The sequence below is a fragment of the Zootoca vivipara genome, chromosome 1 (genome assembly GCF_963506605.1).
Source record: "Zootoca vivipara chromosome 1, rZooViv1.1, whole genome shotgun sequence".
Classification (NCBI taxonomy): Eukaryota; Metazoa; Chordata; class Lepidosauria; order Squamata; family Lacertidae; genus Zootoca; species Zootoca vivipara.
This window is the reverse complement of record NC_083276.1, coordinates 3,188,397-3,212,881: the sequence shown is the minus strand read 5'-3', so window position 1 is coordinate 3,212,881 and position 24,485 is coordinate 3,188,397. Positions and strand designations below refer to the sequence as shown.

Genomic DNA, 24,485 nt, shown 5'->3' with positions numbered 1-24,485 from the left:
CCAACTTCCTGCAGGGACCTAAGGTTTTTCTGCAGAAGCCCCAGGGAAGGTGGCATTCCCCCACTGGTTTTTGAGCTTGCTATCAACTGCAAGATACGGTGGTCCTACAATGTCACAGTTGATGAAACTTTGATGCTGCGGCTACGTAGGGCCATTTTTTAAAGCTCTGGTGTGACGGAAGTGAAGGGCTTCTTCTCACCAAACCTGAAGCATTGTATTTTCCAGTCTGCTGTAATTCTGCATTCTATTGGACGTGAAGCTCTTGGGACATCCCTCATTCCTCTACGGATTTGAGCCATCTCCCTGCGCTTGCATGTTCTGATATTCAGAAGTGTCCGTGCAGTTTGCCGCATACCAAGCAGCAGAAGCACACATCCCCTCCCCCAAGAAATCAAGGGTTGTGTTTTGTTTATGTGATACTTAAAAATCTGCAAAGGGGTCGGGACTTGATGTTGCTGTGGGTCTTGAACCTATGATAGCTAACTTTGTAAAAAATGGACCTCCGACCTCAGTTCCTGTCTGTGTAATGGGAATAATGGCGACAAGGTGGCACTTAATCACTACAAAGCGCCTGTCTAAGATGGGTAAGAATGATTAACTACCCTGAGCCTCAGGGACAGGATGGGCTTTGAATATCAATGCAATTCAAATAAATGTTTTTCGATTTGTTATAAGCATCAGACATTTTTTTCTGATAATATCTGCTTAATTTCATAGCCGTGAGAAGCTGTGGATTTGTATGGAGTACTGCGGAGGAGGATCCCTTCAAGATATTTATCATGGTAACTGGCAACCTTATTATTTTATACCATGCCCTTCCTTCCTTCAAGGGGTTGGGGTGGGATGCACGACTCTTTTCTTCTCTTTAATTTGGGGCACAAATTACTGTAAAGTGCTGCAGTCCAAAACCTGCCGCAACAAATGGGAAAGCCCTGTGGACTTCCATACATTAGCCATGTGCCGCATGACGAAGGACATCCTTTTATCAGCCCCACACGGGTCAAGAGCTTTGCCATTTTATGTTTGATTTTCCTTTCAGTGACGGGACCGCTGTCGGAGTTTCAGATTGCATTTGTTTGCAGAGAGACGTTGAAGGTAAGGCACTGCTGGGCAGGTCTTGGGTGACTTTTGGTGTAAGAACGAAGCTGTTTCAGTAGAACCGCAGTTCAAAGTACATGTGGGGGAGCGGGAGAAGATTGCCAATAATAATCTTAGCTAATAAACTGCTCGGTTGTTGTTGTTTAGTCATTTAGTTGTGTCTGACTCTTCGTGATCCCATGGACCAGAGCACGCTCAGTTGTAATTCCAATATGCGGCCCTGCTCATTTATAGTTTTTTCCGTTCCTACTCCCACTTTCCCAGGTACTCTTCCTCCCTGAGATTTCTCCCAGTTATGGAAGAGTGTTCTCCTGTTGAGCTTCAGTAGGTTTTTTGCAAGATCCAGGGTCCTTTTAAATTTATTTTAAAAAATTTTCCAGTCTTTAAACCACTTTCACTCATAAAAGTAGCTTTGCCATTCATAAAAACTGAGGATACTCCAATCCATTCATATAAGTTTCATTTAAGGGTTCAAAGAGACAACAGCTCAATTCTTTGTATCCAACAGAAAGGTGGTTTGCTAGTAAGTAGCTAAATGCAGTTTAAGAAGTAACAAAAGACTGATGCTTTTCCAAATGTCTTTGATCCCATTCACAAGTCTGTGCTGCAGAATCTATCCTTCAGAAGACGGAAGTTTTAAATTCCATCTTTGCTGAATTAAATATAAGTCCAAATTCTTTAGTTTTAGAATCTGAAAAGTTTGGCAATAAGTACCTTGTTTAGAAAGTCTGCTGCTTCAGGTGGCGATTTGTGGTTTCGGCTTTCTTGAGCTGCGATCGAGCCGTGGGCAAACTCAAGCAGTTTCTCTCACCCCCCCTTTACTGCCGATGCAGTGGCGAGGCTTCGCGAGCGCAGCAAGTTTCTTTGCCTGGCTGGTCCCCTCGAGACCCCACTCTTCCTTGGGGCTTTTTAAGGGGGGGTGCCGAACCCTGGCACGCACCCCTGTCGCTCAAAATGCCTGGTAACGGTTGTCTCTTAAGCAAACGATCCTCTCTGCACCGCCATTTCCCTCCGCAGACAATCCGGAAGCCCGATGTCGCACTCCTGGACCTCCTCTTCACAGCTCTGTTTCATTCTCTGTGGATGAGGCAGAGGACCGGCACATGCGGGCTGCTTTGCTGAACCACATTGGGGAACAGGGACCCCTCAAATTATGAATCAAGGTCATGGACTGTAGAGTTGGAAGGGACCCTGAGGTTCATCTTATACAGGGTTGTCCAACCGATAGATCGCCTGGGTGATCGTGGTCGTTCTGGTGCAAACAAAATCCCTGTATCCTGTCTCCAGCGCTGTCTCCCTCCTGCTGCTGCGTTGCCAACCCCCCCCCCAAAAAAGCTCAACAACTGTGGCCAAGCACGCTCCTCCCTCCTTCCTATGACAGTGGGTAGATCACTGAGAGTTATTTTATACTTTTATACTTGGAGTAGATCGCAGCCTCTTGGGAGTTGGATGTTCCTGATCTAATCTAACCCCCTGTAATGCAGCAATCTTTCGTGCAACATGGGACTCGAACCCACGACCCTGAGATTAAGAGTCTTGTGCTCTACTAACCGAGTTATCCTTCAAACAATAATAACACAAATAAAGCATAGTGATGTGTTTGCATAAGGATTCATTTAAAAACATTTTGCATGCATTATCTCAGCAATTCTTTTAAAGTTAGTGAGGGGCAGGTGAATGGGGCTCAGGCAACAGCCCGTCGTCTCGTGGGGGAATTGGTTCTGGTCACTCTGGCATTTCTTAGGCTATCTTGGAGTTCCATCCTCATCTTTGCTGCTGCTTTCTTTTTAGGGGCTTGATTATTTGCACAAGAAAGGCAAAATGCACCGGGATATTAAGGTATGTGATTCCTGAATTCAGCTCTTTCTCAGGTTAAAGAAAGGGGGGGGGGTTGTTGGTGAGTGACCGTAAACTTAAGGTTTTAACTTTATTTTTCAGGGTGCAAATATTCTGCTGACAGACCATGGGGACATCAAGCTGGGTAATTTTGCTTGCTCTCCTTGACTTCCTCGAGAGAGTAAAGACACGTGTAACATTTGCAGAGCAGCGGAGACCGTCTGGGAGGCATCTTTGCTTCAGGCAGTGCAAATGTACCTTCTCTTTTTGAGGTCATGCTCTGCATGCCACAGAAGCCAGATGTGGGTGGGACTGGTTGGCTAGCTCCTGTGCCATCTCCAACCCCTAAAGCAATTAAATTCCCTTTTAATTCAACCTCCAGTTTCACCCACTCATCTGCCCCTTCCAGTTTGGGTGGGAGCTTGGGAGGCAAGGATCGAGGCCACTGTGGCTGGCACTAATACAAATTTGGCACACATGCCTCTCTTCACCCTCCCCAACCCTTCCCAAGAGGGCCTGCTTACAGCCTTTTCCTTGGTCTGCGTGAAATGGAATCTCAGCTTCTAGAAAACATCTTCCACTCTTTCTCCCGCAGCTGACTTTGGCGTCGCGGCGAAAATAACGGCCACCATTGCAAAGAGGAAGTCGTTTATCGGCACCCCTTACTGGTAATAAATTCCTTGGGGTTATTCAAACAAGGGCCTGTGACGCTGAGCCAGGGTTTCTGGAGTGAGTGTGCTATGGGGATGCAGGAAGAGGAGTTGAGGGTGCAGTGAGTTGGCAGAAACAGACTCAAAGCTTTTGAGCTCTTTTCTGACTTTGTTGGCTGGGCATCCCTCTGGGAATCACCTCTTCCGCTGCCGCTGAATACCTTCTGCTGATTCACTTTAAGGCAGAGGCGGGGACCAAATGCAGCCCTCCAGCCCTCTGTTTTGGCCCTTGAGACCCTTCCCAGGTCACAGCCCCTCCTCCCCACAACTCCCCCCCTTGGAGTGCCTTTGCCAAGCTGGAATCATCTTTGAACTATGGGAATGCTACTTGCTTGACAAGATGGAGGGGTGTGTGTGTGTGTGTGTGTGTGTGTGTGTGTGTAGCATGGCTGGAGTGTGACCTTAACCGTTGCATCCATTGCTCTGTCCACTCTTGCATCTGGCCCCATCCACAACTGGCATGTGACACCCCTCCCCCCCCAAAAAAAGTTGTCCATGAGGGAATGTGACCCCCAGGCTGAAAAAGGTGTCCCACCTCTGCTTTAACAGCCCATACAAGGTGTCACATGTGAGGCAGAAGCACACAGATCTCGGCTGCAACAACTTTCAGAAATTGGAAGGTGAATATATATATATACACCTTTGGTTCCTGATTTACATCCTACACTGTTCACAGGAATAGGCAGCTTTTGTCAGTCAAGGAAGCAACCTCTGGATGAACCTGGAAGTAGCACAGATGAGCAACTTGTGAAATGCAGGCTGCTATGTGCAGCTCACTTTTTTTAAAAAGAGTTATAAATTTCCTGCCTTTACTTTGTTCATTCTGCAAAAGGTAGCTCCCTAGTCCTTATGGTAGCAGAAGCAAGGCTGAAGTGGTAAAGTTTGCAAGTGCGCCCTCAATAAAATAAAAAACAATCTGATCTTGCAGTCGGTTGTGCACACATTGAGGAGGGGCTAAAGGTCAAGTCTTCCTTGAAGGAATTGTTCCGAGAAGTGGCTCAGCATTCTCAGAACTGCAGTCCCCAACAACTCGCACCAACAACTCGATCAGTATAGCTCAGCGTTTCTCAACCTTTTTTTGGCCACGGCACACTTGTTCTGTGAAAAAAATCACGAGGCACACCACCATTAAAAAAGTTTAAAAAATTAACTCTGTGCTGCCCTATATTATAATTATGACTGTAAGAAACACTTGCCAAATATTGCTTTCCGGCGGGTCAGCGCTGCCGAGTTCTTAAAAGATCCGGGTTTCTGATCCACCCCACCCGACCCCGCCGTCCCATATCTTACCCTGTGCGTGTTCTCGGACTTGTGAGAGGACAATTTGGTCTTCATGCCTCCGTGAATTAGCAACAAACTACCTTTTGAATGATGGAGATTGAATATTTTAAAAGTAGCTACTTGAAGTCCGCTCGATTTTCCAAAAAAGAGACACACGTGCGGCACTATTAGCTGCTGGGGGCTGCCATCTTGGCTAAAGGATTCTGGGATGATCCTGTCACGTGAGGCATGGGGGAAATGGAAATAATGAAAGCTGATTGGTCTGTGGAAACTACAAGGGGCGAAGAAATAGGACGCCCAGGGAGGTGGAGTTTGCAGCTGCAAAATCACCCTTCTCGTCGCCGCACGTCGCCGCACACCAGCCAGCGTCTCGCGGCACACTAGTGTGCCGCGGAACAGCGGTTGAGAAATGCTGGTATAGCTTAACGCTGCCAGCTTACCAAAAGCTCCACAAACCCAGTGGGGTATGCGGGATCCCCTCCCCACTCCACCCTAGGACTCCTTGAGGCCCACCAGTTGGAGCCAAGTGCAAATGAGTGACTTACAAAGAAGGTCAGACATGCACTGAGAATTAAGGAAGGGGTGGGAGTTGCTTATTATCATCATTATTATCATCATCATTTTATTTATACTCTGCCTATCTGGCTGGGTTGCCCCAGCCACTTTGGGCGGCTGTTGTTAAACAATTCGGAGACAAAAAACGCCGGGTGATCTATTGCAAAAGAGATCCACAGAGCACTCCCTGCCTGCCTTCTGCCCGCACCGCAATCGGCCTCCTCCTTTTGCTGTCTCCCCCAGGTCTGCAGGACCAGGGGGCATGTCTGGCAGCAGCAAATTTCTGTCAGGCTCCAGTTCTCCAGTTTTCTTTGTCTAGCCCTTAGGACTCTCCCCAGGCCTGCCTCCTCAGGCTACCCCACTCTTTCCAGGGTATGTGCCCTCATTGCTTCTCCTTAAGGGACTGCAATAATACGGTACCTCTTGTTTGAATCATAGAATCATAGAGTTGGAAGAGACCACAAGGGCCATCCAGTCCAACCCCCTGCCAAGCAGGAAACACCATCAAAGCATTCTTGACATATGCCTGTCAAGCCTCTGCTTAAAGACCTCCAAAGAAGGAGACTCCACCACACTCCTTGGTAGCAAATTCCACTGCCGAACAGCTCTTACTGTCAGGAAGTTCTTCCTAACGTTTAGGTGGAATCTTCTTTCTTGTACCCTGTTTCTCATATTTTAAGACATACCCATAAAATAAGCCATAGCAGGATTTTTAAGCATTCAAGGAATATAAGACATACCCCGAAAATAAGACATAGTGATAGGCGCAGCAGCAATGCCGGCCGCGGCAGGAGGAGAAGGAAAAAAATAAGACATCCCTTGAAAATAAGCCATAGTGTTTTTTTTTTGAGGAAAAAATAAATATAAGACATGTCTTATAATATGAGAAACACGGTAGTTTGAATCCATTGCTCTGTGTCTGCTTCTCTGGAGCAGCAGAAAACAATCTTTCTCCCTCCTCCATATGACATCCTTTCATATATTTGAACATGGCTATCATATCCCCCCTTAACCTTCTCTTCTCCAGGCTAAACATACCCAGCTCCCTAAGCCGTTCCTCATAAGGCATCGTTTGCTTGGGGCGGGGGGAAGGATGCATGTGAGAGTATGTGTTTGTGTAGAAACCTCTGACTTCTGCATAACTGGGAATGCCATCTTCTGTGCAAACGAAAGATCCAGCAGCCCTCCTGCTTTACACAAATACCTTTATTGGCATTATGAGTTAAAACATTTTAAAACACTCAGATAAATTCAAAAGGGACAGGGGTGAGGCTGTTGAGGGTCACAAGGTACTTGATTGTTCTGCTGCACACTGTCTATTCCCTAGACGAGGGATTGTTAATTAAGAACCCTTTCGAGTAAGCTGCTTTATGCCTCCGGCTCTGCCTACCCCTGGCATGCAGCCTCCAGAAGATTGCTCACGAGATGTGGCCCTCGGGCTGCGAAAGGTTCTCCGTGCCTGGGCTGCAAGCACGGGAGGGGCATTTGGGTTTAGCGGGCTAAATCAAAAGGGTGGGGTGGGGGTCTTGGCTTTTCCTGCCGCCTGACAGCGTTTTTGTTCCCTCCACAAAGGATGGCTCCGGAAGTGGCAGCTGTAGAAAAGAACGGCGGCTACAACCAGCTGTGCGACATCTGGGCGGTGGGCATCACGGCCATCGAGCTTGGAGAGCTGCAACCGCCCATGTTTGATCTTCATCCAATGAGGTGTGTGGCCAGGAAGGGCTCCTCTCCTCGCACTCTCTCTGGCCCTGAAGTAGACGAGTGTTAAAAAGAACTCTAGTATCTGAGAGCTGGAAGGGACCATTTGCTCCAACCCCCTTGACAAGGCAGGGAACCCAACACTCCATCATCCTTGGGGGGGGGGTTTCCCTCCCTCCTGCCTCTGCTACAGAACCTTTGGCTGGAGAAAGAGGAGAACCTTCCACCTAGAATAATATTAGCATTCTGTAATTTGCTTTTACTGACCTATGGTGTCCCCCCCCCCCCAAAAAAAACACCACAACCCTAGTTCTTTAATTGACAGTTAACACAGTTGGTGTTATTTTTAGATTTTCTATGTTGGTATTTTTTTTAATTGGTATGAAAATGTGCAAGCATCATCAAAAGAGGAAACAGATTCGTAACACTTCAGTCTTTTGCAAATGCAACATTTATAATATCTACATTTTTAGATGGTTGCTGATACTGTGTTTGCCCGATACTGTGAGCTTCCTTGAGTGGGCTGTGCCCCGAAAGGCAGCTCACAAATAAATGAATAAAGCCTGACCCGCCTGCCTGTTCCACCAGCAATTTGGTGTGTGCAGTCAGGAAGTTCTTCCTAATATTTAGGGGTGTTGTGGACTCTAAATCCCATCATCCCCAGCCAGCAGAGCCCAACGATCAGGAAAGATGGGACTTGTAATCCAAACCACCTGGCAGGCGCCACTTGGTCTACTCCGGTCGAAACCCCTTTTCTTCCCTTACAAATCCTTTCCTTCAGGTAGGTAGCCGTGTTGGTCTGACACAGTCTAAATAAATAAATCGTCCAGTCGCACCTTCGAGACCAACAAAGTTTGTTCTGGGTATAAGCTTTCTTGTGCATGCATGGTATCTGAAGAAGTGTGCATACACACGAAAGCTTATACCCAGAACAAACTTAGTTGGTCTGGAAGGTGCTACTGGACAATTTTTAAATTTATTTCGAATCCTTTCCTTGTACAGCTGTGTTCTGCACGCCTGATGGGGTGGTTTCCTTGTATTTCAGGGCCTTGTTCCTAATGTCCAAAAGCAACTTTCAGCCTCCGAAGCTAAAGGAAAAAACAAAATGGTAAGTCTGGGAGTGCCTTTTTCATTTATTCTTTTTGCAGCCGTCTCGCCCTGAAGGGTTTGTGTCTAGTTCCTTTCCATGCCAATAGGGGCGCCCTTTGGATGGTGATGGTGACCCCTGAAGGTGGCTGAAAGAGATGCTTAGAATATTCCATCGCATACCCCCAAAAATGTGGGCTTAAGGGATGGGTGTGGGGAGCAGAAAGAATTTGACCTGCTGATATTGACTGGCAGCCCCTCAAATCGCCCCTCCCTCCACTCTAGTCATGGGGCAGTACAATCCTTTGATGGTTGCCTTTCTTTTTAACCAAAAGGCTCCTTACTGGATCATTTTGGACACCCCCACCTGCAGTTCTTTTAGGGTACATGCAAAAGTTGCTTCAGGCTGGGCATATCCACCTTTGCTTTGTGCCTGACCAGGCAGAGGGATAGGCAAGAGTGGAAGTGTTCTCAGCTGACCATGCCCCATCCTCCAGCGTACGGCTGGAAGTGCGATTAAGGGGTGAGGGAAAGGGTTTTAGACCAGAGGTTTCTGCTTTCTCGCAGGCCTCCCTCTGCCTCTGCTCAGTCTCCATTTTTAAGAAGTGGCATTTCTCTAGAATAAGGACAAAGGCAATTTCCGAAGTTAGGTTACCTTTCCCTCTGGGAGGTTGGTCTGCCCGACATTTCATTTGCCCCCTCCTTATGTGAGTTGCAGTCTCGTCATACTGTGTTGCCTCCCCTTGTTGCCTGCGTGTGTTTTTCTAATAGGCTGCAGTTCATGTTAGCCATATTTTCCAGCGCCCAGACAGTCAAACCACATTCTTTTGCTACAGATGTTTTTGCCGTTTGCACAACAGTTGCACTGGCCTTCTGTCCTTCCCTTCCCCTTTTTGGCAAAAAAATGTAGTTAAAAAACAAAAAAACAAGACAGTTGGGGGGTGGGGTGGGGGGAACGTACTTGAACTTTTTTCTTAATGGGCCAATGCAGATGAAAGGGGAATGCATAAGACTTAAGAAGAGCTATGAAGTTGGGTCTGACCAAAGGCCCATGCAGTCATAGAATCATCCAGTCCAACCCCATGCAATGCAGAAATCACAGCTAAAGAATCCCTGGCTGATGGCCATCTAGCCTCTGCTTTAAAAACCTCCAAGAAAGGAGAGTCCCCCACCTCCCGAAGGAGTCCATTCCACTATCGAACAGCTCTTGCCATCAGAAAGTTCTTCCTAATGTTTAGTTGGAATCTCTTCTCCTGTAATTTGAATCCATTGGTTCGTGTCTTGCCCTCTGCATCAGGAGAAAACAAGCATGCTCCATCTTCCCCGTGACAGCAATTTGGATAGCTAAAAACATTTGCAATGTTGAATTCCGTCCTGTATTTCAGATGGAGATGACATAATTGCTCTATTTTGCACTTGCCCCCAAATGATCAATCAACCTCTAATAACTAAAATGAAAAAGAGTACAGCTATGAGTTATCCATGGACCTTTTACTGATTCCTTTGAAGCTACGTAAATGAGATAATACTTCCAGATGATGGTTGAAACAGTACCTTCAAAGGTAGCCCTACATAGAGTGCATTGCAGTAGTCCAAGCGGGAGATAACTAGAGCATGCACCACTCTGGCGAGACAGTATGCGAGCAGGGAGGGTCCCAGACGGAGCAGTGCAGGAATGGTCTGTGGATGAAGGGCAGCATACAAATTCAATAAATAATAATAATTCAGAAATTGGGATTCTTCATACATTATACAGGCATTTCTGAACCTGGTGGCTTCCAGATGTTCTGAACTAAAAGTCCCGTCAGCCCAAGCTAGCATTGCCACTTTGTCAAGGATGATGGGGGTTGTAGTCCAGAGCACCTGGAAGACGCCAGTTTGGGGAAGGCTGCATTTATACGAATGGTGAAGTACAAGATTCAGCGCAGCCACAGCTGCTGTTTATGTTGAGCTTTGCTTAAGAATGCTTAGCTTAATTTATTGCTGACTTTCCTTGGAATATATGCTCATTTGTGTCATTTATATTTTGTATTATTTATTATATTCATTTTCTTATTGTGCAATGGTTGCCCATTATAAAAAAAAACTTTAATGATGCAGAATCTGAATGTCTTTTAACCACCATGCAGACCCCTCACATACAATAAAAGCTGCATTTTCTCTCTCTCTCTCTCTTTTAGGTCACCGACATTTCACAGTTTTGTGAAAGTAGCACTTACAAAAAACCCAAAGAAGAGGCCAGCGGCAGATAAACTTCTTACTGTAAGTCTGTTTTCTTTTTCTTTAGAAAGCTGAGAGTAAAATCTCATCCCTACTAGTGGAGTAAATGTTCTGGCTTTCAGGGCACACTCAAAAGCCCTTGCATATCTCTTTTTTAAATGCTGTAATGCGTGATGAATATCGAAAACTTTCCAGGCATGTAAAAAGCCTCTTGTTTTTACAAAAAAACAACCCACCTCTGTGTTAATATTGTGCTGAGATAATTCCATCCGCTACTAGATGAATCACGTTTTTTAAGAGTCTTAAAGACTTTAAGCAAACAGACAGACACTAAAAATCCCCAAATTGACCTCTAGTGCAGAGGCTGTCAGAAAAAGTGAAGAATTGGGAGATTTTGCCTTGTTTGGATGGAAGGCTAAACCATGTTGCATGCCCTGGACCAGCACTTCGCCTTCTGATATAAAGCTCGGCCTCCTGTGTTTGGTCCGTGCCGCGCTCACAATCCATGCAGGGAGAAGCTTCAGAGGCAACCTCCAATTTCCACGCAAGGGGGAAGAGAAACCTTCCTTTGGGGCCTGACTCTGCAGCAAGTCTTGCAGTGCTGAAGAAGCAAGCCGCCTTTTCATTTAAGTTGTAACATGCAAACCTCAGCATGCCTTAGAAATCTCGAAGAAGCCGCATGTGATTGCTCCATTTATTTAGTCATTTATTTATTTTTAATTAAATTAGTTACCGTACTTAGTTTCTTTCTCTTGCTCAAGTCAACTCAGAGCAACTTACAAACAAACAAAAAGCCCACATAGAAACATTAAAACAAAAGGTGTAAAATACACTAAAAACATAATAATTTTATTATTAAAACTAAAGAGGAGCCACTTCATTAATAATAATAATAATAATAATAATAATAATAATAATAATAATAATAATAATTTGTATCCCGCCCTCCCCGGCCAAAGCTGGGCTCAGAGCAGCTAACAACAAGTAAAAATAGTGCAGTGTACATAAAATCACACAGTCAATTAATTAAAATACATTCTAAAATCATTCTAAGAAAGGGCAGCCAGGGATGTCTATAAAACATTTTAAAAAGCTTAACCGCAGTCATGAAATTGGCATCAGTACCTCACACTTCTGGGATATTCTCTCAAAGAATAACTAGGCATAATGCTTATTATTATTATTATTATTATTATTATTATTATTATTATACATTTATATAATGCCTTTTCTCCTAAGGAGCTCAAGGTGGTGTATGTGGTCCTCTCCCCCCCCCCATTTCATCCTCACAACAACCCTGTGAGTGGCTGAGTGGTGAGATTCGAACCCTGGTCTCCCAGATCAGAGTCCATCACTCTGACCCCTACACTGGCTCTCCTAAACACTCAAGGCGCAGCCTGGGGAAAGTTCTGTTCGCATGGTAGCTAGCAGATGAAGGACCATAGCTTTGGCTTCCATGCAGAAAGTCCCTGCTTCACTCCCCAGCTTCTCCAGGTAGCTGAAGAGCCTCTGCTGGCCAGTGCAGACCAACCCTTGCCAACCTGGTGCCCTCCACAGCTGTCCTGGCAGGCCTGATGGGAGTCATGCTCCATCTGGAGGGCACCTGGCCTGGCCTAAGGCAGCTTCCTACGAAAGTCCTGAACTCTCCCTCTCACTCTTTCAATGTATGTATATTTTTAGCATACCTTTGTTGGGCAGCCTGGCCTCTCTCGGTCGCTGGCTGTTGAACTGTTGGACAAAGTGAACAACCCCGACAACCACCCTCATTATGCCGAAGCAGATGATGACGATTTTGAGGTGAGTGAGTCCCTCCTCTGGGCAGTTTCTTCGCCTTTGGGCCTCATTCTCCCTTGAACTGGCGAGCCTGGGAGTCCTGTGTAGGTCTTCATTGTGGGGAGGTTACACAAGGGAATGCTCCCTCCGTGGGGGGGGGGGGGGAAATCCCTTTGCAACTATAAACATGCAGCCATACGGTTATGTGGGGCGCCCCATTTCCCTTTGGTGGGTGATGAACTTACCTTCCAAGTCCCGGACTGCAGAATCCGGGACCGGCAGCCGTGTGACACCGGAAGTTGCGTCGACGTAACTTCCGGTGTCGCTTTGCCCTTCTATGGGCACCAAAAATGGCCACCGCCGGCTTCAAAAGTAGCTTCTACGCATGACCGGAAGTGCGTCGATGCAACTTTCAGTGTCGCCCTGCCCATCTATGGGCACCAAAATGGCCGCCGCCGACACCGGAAGTCGCGTCGACGCACTTCCGGTCATGCGTAGATGCGACTTTTGAAGCCGGTGGCGGCCATTTTTGTGCCCATAGAAGGGCAAATCAGGAAGAAAAAAAATGGCCGCCGGCAGGAGAAAATAACAGAGAAAAACAGGAGACAAAGTGATACGGGGGACCACCGGGAAAAGGTAAGTAAAAACGGGGGTTTCCCGGGGAAAACGGGAGACTTGGCAGCTATGGTGATGAAGCCTTGCATGTGTCACAGCCTCTGATGTCTCCCTTTCTGACTCCTGCAGCCACACCCAGTTATTCGCCACACCATTCGCTCCACCAACCGGAACGTCAGAGCAGAGAGGACGGCATCTGAAATCAATTGTGAGCTTCTCCTATTTTATTTTATTTTATTAACAAAAACATACATCTATAAATACACCAAATAAGACATAACGGGGGGAAAACAACAACACAAAGACAAAGGACAATACAAAAACATTCATTAAAAATAAATAGAAACTAACCTTGCGGTGTTTGTTCTTAGACTAATTTTGGTCTTTACCTATACATTCTAATATTGTTTGGAAATCTAAGATTTATTTACTAATATAGTTATATCATGCGAAAACAAAAAATAAGAAAAAATAAATAAAGAACAGCTTAGTCGACATAACAGCTTTAACAATAAATATACCTATCTATTGATAAGCAATACCTTTTCATTTTGTTGTATTATTGACTTCCTTCTACCTCGTTACGGTTTCTGTTTGACCATTCCTGTTTTTACCCTGTATTTAATTGTTTCATCTTCATTTTGGAGTGAAGAGAAAACATTTTACTTTACTTCTCCTCTATTTTAAAGCTAAACGCCTGCCCCCTAATTTAGCACCCGCTTAAGTGTTCTTCTTGCCTAACTTCTCTTAAAAAGCATGCCATTTCAGGTGAAAGAGTTGATAGTTGATATTCCTTCAAGCAGACACGCTGCTTGCTAGTTTCATTTTTGCAGGGGGATAGTTCTTGGAATCGCAGCCCCTCATAAAGGGTGGCGTTTCAGAAGAGAGCATTTCAAACCGAAAACAAACCCCCCTCTACCTTTTCAGGCATGTTAAGAAGAAGTACTATTTAATTGTCCGATAATAAAACTTTTTAATAGGCTCTTCTAAGCCACTTTGAGTCCCTGTCAGGGAAGAAGGTGGGGTATAATTAAATATATCATCACCATCATCTAAGTGGCTTATATTAATAAATTTGAACATTTTGCTGTGCCGGGGGACATTGCAGTTGGGGGAAAAGCCTCGTAAGAGTTTTGTTTATAATGTTGTAAATGTCTCATGTCTTGCAGTTGACAAGCTGCAGTTTGAACCACCTCTAAGGAAAGAAACAGAAGCACGAGATGAAGTGGTACGGATTTGTTTTGTTTTTATTTTTTATTTAGTATTTATTTATACTAGATAAATTTGCTACATGCACACACATGTCCCCCAGGGGTGTGCAGAACGCAGATTGGGATCTACTGGTAGATCCCTGGGTGCTCTGCAGTAGATTGGCAAAGGGTTTCTGGCTCCCAGTTTTAGGAAGAGCAACAGCAAAGGAGCCTTTCCCACCTGTGCTAAGCTGATGAAATGAAAAAGTTGACCAGGAGTGGCCATCTGTGTGGATGAATGGGGAGCTCACTTCAGTTTCGATACTGCTCAGAATGAACTCGGAGGCACTCTTGTTCTTTAATTCTAGTTGTATGTCTTTTGTACTTGGCTCTGATTGGCAGATTTGGGGGTTCTAGTTAAAAATAAATAAAACAAAAGTAGATCCAGCCACTCTGAATTCTGCCCACCCCGATGTATCATGTCAAAAAGTTTTGGCAGATCACAGAATAAGTTAATGCCAGTTTGCCCAAAGCATAGCTGCCAAGTACCCCGTTTTCTCCGGGAAAACCCTGATTTTACTTACCTTTTCCCGGTGGTCCCCCGTATCACTTCGTCTCCCGTTTTTCTCCGTTATTTTCTCCTGCCGGCGGCCATTTTTTTCCTTTCTGATTTGCCCTTCTATGGGCACAAAAAATGGCCGCCGGCGGCTTCAAAAGTCGCATCTACGCATGTCCGGAAGTGCATAGATGGGACTTCCGGTGTCGGCAGCGGCCATTTTTGGTGCCCATAGATGGGCGGAGCGACACCGGAAGTTGCGCACTTCCTGACATGTGTACAAGCGACTTTCGAAGCCGGCGGCGGCCATTTTTGGTGCCCATAGAAGGGCAAAGCGACACCGGAAGTTACATCGACGCAACTTCCGGTGTCACACGGCTGCCGGTCCCGGATTCTGCAGTCCGGGACCTGGAAGGTAAGCCAAAGTGTCATGCACTTCAAAAGGTTGATGACACCCTCCATTTCCATTTCCACCCCTACCACCTACCAGAAGCTTCTAGGCCTCTCCCTCCACATTGGGCTGGGCACCCACACAGGTCTTCTCACTCACCTCCTGTGTTGGAGCTGATTCTGGCTTTCAAAGGCCAGGTGCATATTTCAGTGTAAATAAGTATAAAAACAATGAAGACTTGAGGGCTACTAGTTCAAGGTGACAGCAGTGATAGCCTCAAGCCCATCCGTGGCCTTTGGCCATGCGACGGTTGAGGCCTGGCATTGGGCTGGTCCCCAGTCTGTGCCAGGCCTTTCCTCGTGTACATTTCCCAGAGCAGAAGCAGAGCCAAGCAGATCCAGAAAACGCTACGCCTGAACCAGAGCCGGGGAATGGGTCCTGAGTACGGATTGTATTAGAGTGGGGTGCCCTCATTAGATGTTAGCTTGGAGACATTGCTCAGCTGAACATTTTCCCCTCTGCAGGTGGTGGCAGCCGGCACACACTTTGCTTCACACTGGAATCCTTTTGTTGATGGCGGAAGCTGCGCCAAGTAAGTACGCCTGGCTCCGTCGTGAATAAATGACGTACGCTGTGCATTTCAAGGTTGCCATCCGCTTGGAAGGGGGAAGGGGGGGGGAGCCGGACAACCTGGGTAAGTCAGGCTTTTGAGTGAGATCTGCAGGACAGACAGGGCCTTTTTTATTAAAAAAAAAATAGTTTTTCCTGAGGGGTTTTCCATAAGTAACAAAAGTACCTTTCGTGTCTCTGTTTTTAAATCATAGAATCCTTCATACAACTCCATTGCAGTCCGTTTGAGACATTTTTGTTGCAGGTGATGTGGGGGTGAGGGGGAAAGAGAGGAGAGAGACTAAAGAGAATTGATTGCAGTGTGTTGTGGTTTTTTGTGGGGTGGGAATTGCTGGATTAAGTTAGCCATATCGATTTGCATGTTGTTGGGGGGATCGGTCATTGTCTTGTTGGGCTGTGTATGTGATAAAGGGGAGCCACGCGGGGGTGAAGGCATCCTCCTACCATCCGTCCCCATGATGGTTTCAGTTAGTGAGTGAGTTAGGGCAGTTTCCTGTAGAGTTTGGTGCCGGTGGTCCCTATCTGGTTATGATGCTCCTAGCTGCTCGGAGTAAGTGACATTCATTCTTTGTCAAGTGAGTGTGCATTTTTGGGCAGATGTGGCCTTTGTGGGCCTGCCGAGATGCAGGTGGAGGGCTTTGCTCTCACTGGACTCGGTTGGCAGCATGACATGGCGACCCTCTGCCATTTTCTTGCCTCTCCCGTCTGTGAACTTGGGAGGTGAGTGTGAACGTGCTCCTAACTTCTCACTGCACCCTGACCATAATGCATAGCTGCCAAGTACCCCATTTCCCCCGGGAAACCCCCATTTTTACTTACCTTTTCCCGGTGGTCCCCGTATCACTTCGTCTCCCGTTTTTCTCCGTTATTTTCTCCTGTCGGCGGCCATTTTTTTCTTTCCGATTTGCCCTTCTATGGGCACCAAAAATGGCCGCCGCCGGCTTCAAAAGTCGCATCTACGCATGTCCGGAAGTGCGTCGACGTGACTTCCGGTGTTGGCGGCGGCCATTTTTTGTGCCCATAGATGGGCGGAGCGACACCGGAAGTTGCGTCAACGCAACTTCCGGTGTCACACAGCTGCCGGTCCCGGATTCTGCAGTCTGGGACTTGGAAGGTAAGCCATCATGCTGCTCCAGACCAGCTTTGTGGTGTGGTCAGCTTTCTAAGAGCTTCACTCAAGCCTTATCTTGGTGTGTTGAGAAACGGTAGGGGAATCAGTGAGCCCATGCTGTAGCTTAGATGTGGCTGCACCCCACAAATTGCCTAATCTGGGGTCTGTGTGATTTCTGATGGGTGGGACAACAGGGGGAATGAACATTTGAAATAAGTAACTCCCATTGTCTCAGGGTAACGAGCTGGTAGTCTTTGGGCGCTGTTAAGTGTGGCTGCAGAATGAGTAGACTGGATCACGGGGCAGAATGTGGCCGGGAAGGTTCTGCGGCACAAGGCCTGTTTCACGGCAGGTGGAGCCCCCTCTGTTCATCGTGTGTGTTTGTGCAGAGGAGTGCCATTTTCATTTCCTGCCTCAAGCATGCTTAGTGCAGCTGCTCCAGAGTTTATTGAAGCAGCAGCTGCCCGTCTCAGCTTTCTCCCAATCTGGTATCCTCCAGATGTTTTGGACTTCAATTCCCGCTCGGCCCAGCCAGCACAGCTGATGTCTGGAACATCTGTAGGCACTGGATTGGGGGAGGCCAGGCTATCCCATGACTGCTTCTGTGATTTTAAATCCCTTAGAACAGTCTGGCACTAAAAAAAACCCTGACATCAGCAACTTCGTGGTACGTAATGCATTCCTGTGTCTCTCTGCAGCCACAAAGACCAGCAAGTGTCTTTTGCAAGCCAGGATTCCCCCAGGTTACCATAAGGAAACCTCGAGCGCCACAAGTTGATTGTGCCGGAATGTGAAGCAGCCCATGGAGGCAAAATACCTTTGCCTTAAAAGGCCTTCTCTGCTCTGGCTCCCTTGGCTGTGCAGCACAACTCGTGTTGCTTTTGGGGGAGCTGTTCCCTTGAATGCCTTCCGCTTCCTCCTGGTAAAGGCCTGCTCTCCTTTGGCTGGCCGGCTGACTGTACAGCTGTTTCCACAATCAGTCACAAAGCACCATTAATGTACATGACACTTCTTACGTAGCAAAAACCCCCCCCCCCGGCCCTCTGCTGCTATTGTAGGAGGAGAAAGAAGCCAGGCTCCCTGCCAGAAGCGGCTTCGAGTTTAATTTTTTACCATGGGGTAGGCAGCAACAGGAACGACTGCGCTGGGGGGAGAGAAAGGACAAATGTGAACAAATCCATTCCTATGTGCTTGGGCTTCTTTTCATTTGAAGGTGAGGGTGAAGCAATCGTGCCAAAGTCTTTGTGGGTACCCACTGGGCAGATTTCAATTCTGTCTCCCCGTCTTCTCTGGCATGTGTCCGAACAGGAGTGAGTGGGCCCTCTTTGGCCTGATCCAGTAGCCAGGCTCGTCTTATGCTCTCATGTACTTATCTTCTCTGGTTATAAATATCCACAGTGGTTTTGTAGGTCCTGCCTTCTGTTGAACTAAGAGGTTTTGCCTTTCCTTTCCTTTCCCCTCCCCTCTCCCCACTTCTTTTCTTTTCTTTCCTCTCCCCCACCTCCTCCCTCTTCTACTGTGCTTTTCTCTGTGACCAAAGCTGTTAAATCCTTGCCTACAACCAGCCTGGCGTTTTCTTGCAGTGGCTTCTAGGACTAGGCAACTGATCAGGAGAGCAGCATGCAGGAAATGCGGGGCTCCGGGCGTCGCGTCTGGCATTTGCTGCGGCTTTGGGCGTGATTGGAGCTGGCTGGGGCACAGCTGCATTCCAGGCAGCTGCAGAGGAGCCCAGAGGCCAGCCCAGAGCACCACATCACAGTCACCTGGGCAGGCGAAGCCGGGTTGCTCATGGTCCCAAACGCCCAAAGAGAGGGAGCGCATCTGCCCCTCCAGCAGAGGGTCACGTTCTGCTCAGCACCGTAAACAGGAAATGCTTGGGGTTTTTGGAGGCTTGGAAGGCTGGATAATGTCACTGCCATGCAGAAAGAAAAAAAGAGCTGCGGCTTTTGGGCCGCTTTCCGTCCTCTTGGGCTCGTCCAGAAAAAACACAGCGCTGATTTATGGCCTCCGTCAAGGGGTCAGCTCTGTGTGAAAGGTCCGCTGTGCCCTGCCAGCCTTTTGCTGGAGGGATATTTGCTTTAAAGCTGCATAAACATAAAGTTGCATGCAGATGATCATATTGCTCGATTGCTTTCTCCCTGTCTCTCTCCACACTCCCCAAAAATAATTACAGAGGGAGAGAACTCTCCAGATCTTTTTTTCCAGTGTTGCACATAATTTTCCCTTGATCTATTTAGCCCAGGGCTGAACCATCCCAGGTTTTCTGGACAGCTTTTATTCTCCAGCCTGGATATTTTTTTTACTGGGGAGATCAGGGATTGAACCTGAGGCCTCAGTGTGCAAAACTTGTTCTCTGCCACTGAGCAATGGGCCCAATCCTTTTTTTGGGGGGGGGGAGAGGAGTGCCTCTTTCCCCTGTCCCTTCAGGAACATTTTTAAAAAGCCATTCCTAAATCATCTTTATTGTTCCTCCACTACCATGACTCTGCCCATCCCCACTCATTGTGGGCCCCAGACCTGGGCTGGTCGCCAGAAATAATGTGGTCATGGGAGGGCCTAAGAGGACATTGGGAGCATTGTAAGTCAGTGGGAGATGACATTGACCTGAAGGCAAGAACTTAGAAGATGTTTCAATCGGAATTACCGGATTTTGCGTTTCAGAGCACTAGTAATCCGGGAGGGCGAGGGGGAGCGCCTGCTCATCCCATTGTTTATTTGCTTCAAGCTCTGGGGATTTTTTTTATTTAAAAATAAATAAATTCCAAGACTTTATTGTGACGTTAAAGTAGAAAACATGAAATAAAATAAAGAAGGGGGCATAAAGCAGTACGAAGAAATGAAACCAAAGCAAACCAGGGTTCACAGCCATTAGCTCATAAAATAAAGTACATTGAGAGACTACACGGTTGAGTTCGATGTTGCAACCCAAAATGGGCTGATAGAGAAAGAGTACAAACGGACTGGCCCTTCCTTGGTGTGCTCTTCCGCTTGGGAGGCCGGTGGGCAGGGTTGCTTCAGGAGGAGGCGATGTCGGTTCTTCCCTCTACAGGCGCGGTGCTAGAGCTACAGGCGCGGTGCCAGCGCGCCTGCGGAGTTTTGCGTGGGGAGTGGGAGGCTGAGGCCGCCTCAACTGAACAGTTGAGAGGTGCAGCGAGGTGGTCCCAGGCTCACGCTCCCCCTGCGCGCCTCTGGAGCTTCGTGCCCAGAGCGTGAGCTTGGGGCCGCCTTGCCGCGCCTCTCAGCTGTTCAGTTGAGGCGGCCCCAGGCTGCCGCTCCCTGCACGAAGCTCCGGAGGCGCGCGGGGATCGCAGGGAGCGCGAGCCTGGGGGTGGGGCTGCCTCCTCCCGCTCTCTGCTCCGCTGCAGCCTGCAAGACCCTGCTGATCATGCTGGCTGGCGGGCCCAGCTCGCCCTTCTGCCGCTGCCGCTTCTCTGCCGCTCCCCGCGCACCTCTGGAACTTCTCGCCGGGAGCGCGAGCCTGGGGCCGCCTCTTCCGCCTTTCAGCTGTTCAGAGGAGGCGGCCCCAGGCCCGCGCTCCCTGCGCGCCTCCGGATAACGGCCTGAGGCAGCAGCGGCGGTGGGCGGCCTGGTTAGCGCGCCCTCCATTTTGGCGCCCTAGGCCGTGGCCTAGTTCGCCTTAATGGAAGCGCCGGGGCTGCCTCTATTGCTCAGTGGCAGAGCATTGGATCCGCTTTCAGGAAGCCCCGGGGTCAGCCCACGGCAGCATCTCCAGGCAGGCCTGGGATTGTCCGCTGCCTGAAGCCCTGGAGAGGCGCTGCCAGCCAGTGTAGACCGTGCCGGGATAGGCGGACCAACAGTCTGACTCAGGGTAAGGCAGCTTCCTGTGTTTCTCTCCTCCCAGCAGTGGGGGCCTAGTAGCATGTAGGGGTTATCTATTGCATTATTGTTGTTGTTTGTAGAGTTGGAAGGGACCCGGAGGATCATCTAGTCCAACCCCCTGCAATGCAAGAATATGCAGCTGTCCCATACGGGGATCGAACCTGCAACCTTGGCATTATCAGCACCATGCTCTAGCCAGCTGAGCTATCCAGGCTTCCTCTGTTGCTATTATTACATTTATATCTCACCTTTCCTCCAGGGAGCTTATGGTGACAAACATGGTTCTCTAGCTCCCCATTATTTATTTTATTTTATTTTATTTTATTTTATTTTACCCTCACAACCGCCCCTTGAGGTAGGCTCAGCTGAGAGGCAGCAACTGGGCCAAGCTCACACCCAGTGAGCTTCATTGCCGAGTGAAGATTTGAACCCTGGACTCTTTGCTCCCAGCCTGGCGCTCTAAATCACTGCACCACGCTGACTCGGGGCTTTCTCTTAAGGAGCTCGGGGTGGCAGGTTAAAATGAGAGATAATTGCCAGTCCACCCAGCCTGGGGGGAAAGGCCTGTTCATTTCTCTCAATGTTAAGGCTGAACCCTGAGCTCTCTGGGAAATGCAGAACTGCAGCAACATGCTGATTCTTCAACAGATGCTCCCCTCTCTCTGCCGTAACAGGCACTGCCCTTGTAAACTTTATTTTTCAAGGGGTGAGGCGCAGAGGTAGAAACCAGACTCTTAACTCCTCTTGCAACCATCTTTCCCCTGTAAGCTGATCTATTAGGAATAATAATTAATTTTGTATACCGCCCTTCATCCAAAGATCTCAGGGTGGTTCCACAGCGTAAAAATACTTTAAAATACAGAATAAAACCACAAAGTAAATAATAAATAATAATAATTAATTTTGAAAAACTAATAAACACATTTAAAAGGGCAGGGACTATTAAATCAGGCCTGGTTGAAGAAGAAGGTTTTCGCCTGGCGCTTAAAGGTGTCTAATGAAGGCACCAGCCAGGGAAGAGCATTCCCCAAACAGGGAGCCACTGCAGAAAAGGCCTGTTCTCGTGCTGCCGCCCTCCAGGCCTCTCGTGACCTACCTGCTCAGCCACACAGAATCTGTGACTCTTCGAGATAGGACGGCCAGATTGTAACTTATCTCCCTTCCCCTTGGGGCTTTTGACAGCCAAGCTCTGCCACTTCCTTGAGCTCGCCTTCGTAACTAAGATTGCCTAATTGCCACAGGTTGTCTCCCTCCTCCCATCCAATGGCAGGGAGAAAGCAGATGGAGAAAAGCTTTTCTTTCTCTTTCTCTCATAACACTAGACACTTAGAAGGGAGTTTAACACAGGGAGTTATGGAAGGAGGCAGTGATGGCCACCAACCCGGATGGCTTTCAGAGGATTAGGCAAGTTCCTGAAGGAGGAGCCCATCAATGGCTACTAGCCATGGCAGCTGTGCTCTGGCTCCTGCTTGTAGCTTCCCACAGGCATCTGGCCGGCCACTGTGAGAAGAGGATGCTGGACAAGATGGCCTGATCCAGCAGACCCTTCTTACGTTCTGGGAGCAGGATCCCATGCACACTGGGTCTTCGTTTTGCAGGGGTGTCGTTTTCCCCACCCCACCCTTCTGCCACCACCAGCCTTGACAGGTGCAGCTATGGATTACGGTAGCATTTTCATTCTTTAAATCGGTGTTTCTCAAACCTGGGTTCCCGGCTGTTGTTGGACTACAACTCCCATCATCCCTAGCTAGCAGGGCCCGGTGGTCAGGGATGATGATAGTCCAACAACAGCCAAGTTTGAGAAACAACTGCTCAGTCAGGCTAAAGAAAGTCAGGCGGGATTAGGGAGCAGTTGTCACATGATGCTGAAGCCAGCAAGGTGCCACCCAGGACTTTGCTGTCGGCGCCAGACCTGTGAAGTTGCCCTGGGCATGCTGCTCCCTCTCAGCTTCTGCCCTCAGCCCCCAGCCCCCAATCTGCAGCGTGGGGGATAGTGATGCTGGCCTGCCTTGCAGAGTTCTTTCAAGAATTGCTTTGATCAGGTGTGTGAAGAAGTCCTTTGTCATAAATTAAAAAAATTCCTTCAGTAGCACCTTAAAGACCAACTAAGTTTCTATTTTGTTATGAGCTTTTGTGTGCATGCACACGAAAGCTCATACCAAAATAAAAACTTAGTTGTCTTTAAGGTGCTACTGAAGGAATTTTTTTATTTTACTTCGACCCAGACCAACACGGCTACCTACCTGTAACCAGAACTATGTTTGTCATAAATGTTAGTGGTTTTGTACAGAATTTCATAAGCTTCTGGGGTCTCCTCCTTAGATTGATTTCCCCCACGTAGCTGCTCTACAGATCACAATCCTGGAGTCTAAGCCACAGGTGCTCTTCAGCCCTACTACCCCAGTCTAAATTTAATTTTTTAAAATAAAATAAAATAATTTTATCAACGTTTTATCTAGGGGGCTTCTTACCAAATTTGGCGACGGCCACGAAGATGCTGAGGAGTGAGTGATTTCTTTCTTGACATTTGACTTTCCTCTTTCTCTTTCTCTCTCCTTTGCTACCTAACAGAGTTGGCTTTTTCTAACAATGTCTCGGTGATCCTAGGAGACCCTAAAGGAGCTGGTGCTTCTCTCTGAGTGGGCTGGGAAACTCTGTCTTTCGTTTCAGCCTAGCCTTTCTAAACTGCTCTGCATTCAGAGAGTACCTGAGATGTTTAAAGCAGGCAGAATCATTGAATTGTAGAGTTGAGAGGGACCCCAAGGGCCATCCAGTCCAACCTTCTGCTGTAGAGCAATAACACACAATGCAGATCATAAAACAACATAAAAACCAAACACCATTTTTAAAAAATCTGCAGAAGTAAAACGTACTGATTTGGGAAGGACTAGGGAAGAAAGGAGAGCTTTCAGTAAACATTGAAAATATAACAACATTTGGACTTGCTTCACTTCTGAGGGAAGAGGGTTCCAGAAAACATGATGGCTTTTCTGCCTCCACGCACAGAAGGGAGCGCTTTGGACAGGAAGCTTCTCAGGGCTTCTCTCGCTTCCCACCTGCAATGCGATGCCGGTGCAGCGCTCATTCGGTTTCCATGAGCAATCCTTTCAAAAAGAGTAGCTCGCTTTGCAAAATTCATGACGCCATCTGCAAAGCTATTAACACATTGTCCCACCAAAAATATGTTCTTCTTCCGATGGCTTTTATTTTTAATTGCCATCTGGCAGAATAATTATGAAAAATCGAAGAATGGCATGGCTGGCATGGCTGGAGTAATTGGAAGGTGTGCTTTTTCTGTGCTTAACCCCCCCCCCCCCGAAACTTTGCATTATGCTAATCACAGTTCAATCCTGTGCAGAGTTTTCAAACCACATGTGGTAAAGAGATCAGAATTGTGTGAGTTTGCAGATCACAGGGTTTGTGGGGCGGCCAGGGGCATAGGAAGGGTGGGGCGATGGGGCGCTCCGCCCCACGTAGCGCAATCCCGAGGGCGCCATGGCGGCTGCCTCCCCGCCCACGCTGGGTGCCACGCCCCCAGAACGCACGCCACGCCCCTACGGGCAGCGCGTCACACCCTCGGAACGCGCGCCAGCCCCGCCCCCGGTGCCGGAGCATGAAGCTCTGCCAGTGGGGGCGGCCTATGACTGGACGCCCATATTCGGATTTGGCAGGCTGAGAGGGAAGAGGTGTGGGACAGACAGTCACAGTCCTGATCTCATCACCATACCTTAGCCCCAGGTGTCTGTAGGGCTACCTGTGCTAAAGAAAAACTAAGATCAGGCAACCTGTATAAGTCAAGCACATCTTCCCCATTGAAGCTGGATTTTGGAAGTTTCAGGGCAGACAACAACAGAAAAGTCCTTCACACTGCACATAGTTAAACTCTGCAGTTTGC

At 47.9% G+C, this 24,485-nt stretch overlaps 1 protein-coding gene across 3 annotated transcripts in view; it reads left to right on the top strand.

The window, feature by feature from the left end:
* MAP4K5 (mitogen-activated protein kinase kinase kinase kinase 5) overlaps window positions 1-24,485 on the top strand; it is a 110,688-nt gene that overhangs the window by 69,302 nt on the left and 16,901 nt on the right. For 2 of the 3 annotated variants that reach the window (XM_060270433.1, XM_035098217.2), the window contains exons 5-17: window positions 718-782; window positions 1,040-1,095; window positions 2,890-2,937; window positions 3,037-3,079; window positions 3,530-3,602; window positions 7,053-7,184; window positions 8,224-8,286; window positions 10,445-10,526; window positions 12,165-12,281; window positions 13,002-13,080; window positions 14,042-14,100; window positions 15,534-15,601; window positions 23,050-23,094. In XM_060270433.1, the coding sequence (XP_060126416.1) occupies window positions 718-782; window positions 1,040-1,095; window positions 2,890-2,937; window positions 3,037-3,079; window positions 3,530-3,602; window positions 7,053-7,184; window positions 8,224-8,286; window positions 10,445-10,526; window positions 12,165-12,281; window positions 13,002-13,080; window positions 14,042-14,100; window positions 15,534-15,601; window positions 23,050-23,094 (930 nt within the window). The remainder of the gene's footprint in view (window positions 1-717; window positions 783-1,039; window positions 1,096-2,889; window positions 2,938-3,036; window positions 3,080-3,529; window positions 3,603-7,052; window positions 7,185-8,223; window positions 8,287-10,444; window positions 10,527-12,164; window positions 12,282-13,001; window positions 13,081-14,041; window positions 14,101-15,533; window positions 15,602-23,049; window positions 23,095-24,485) is intronic. The other variant, XM_060270470.1, reaches the window with a different exon arrangement.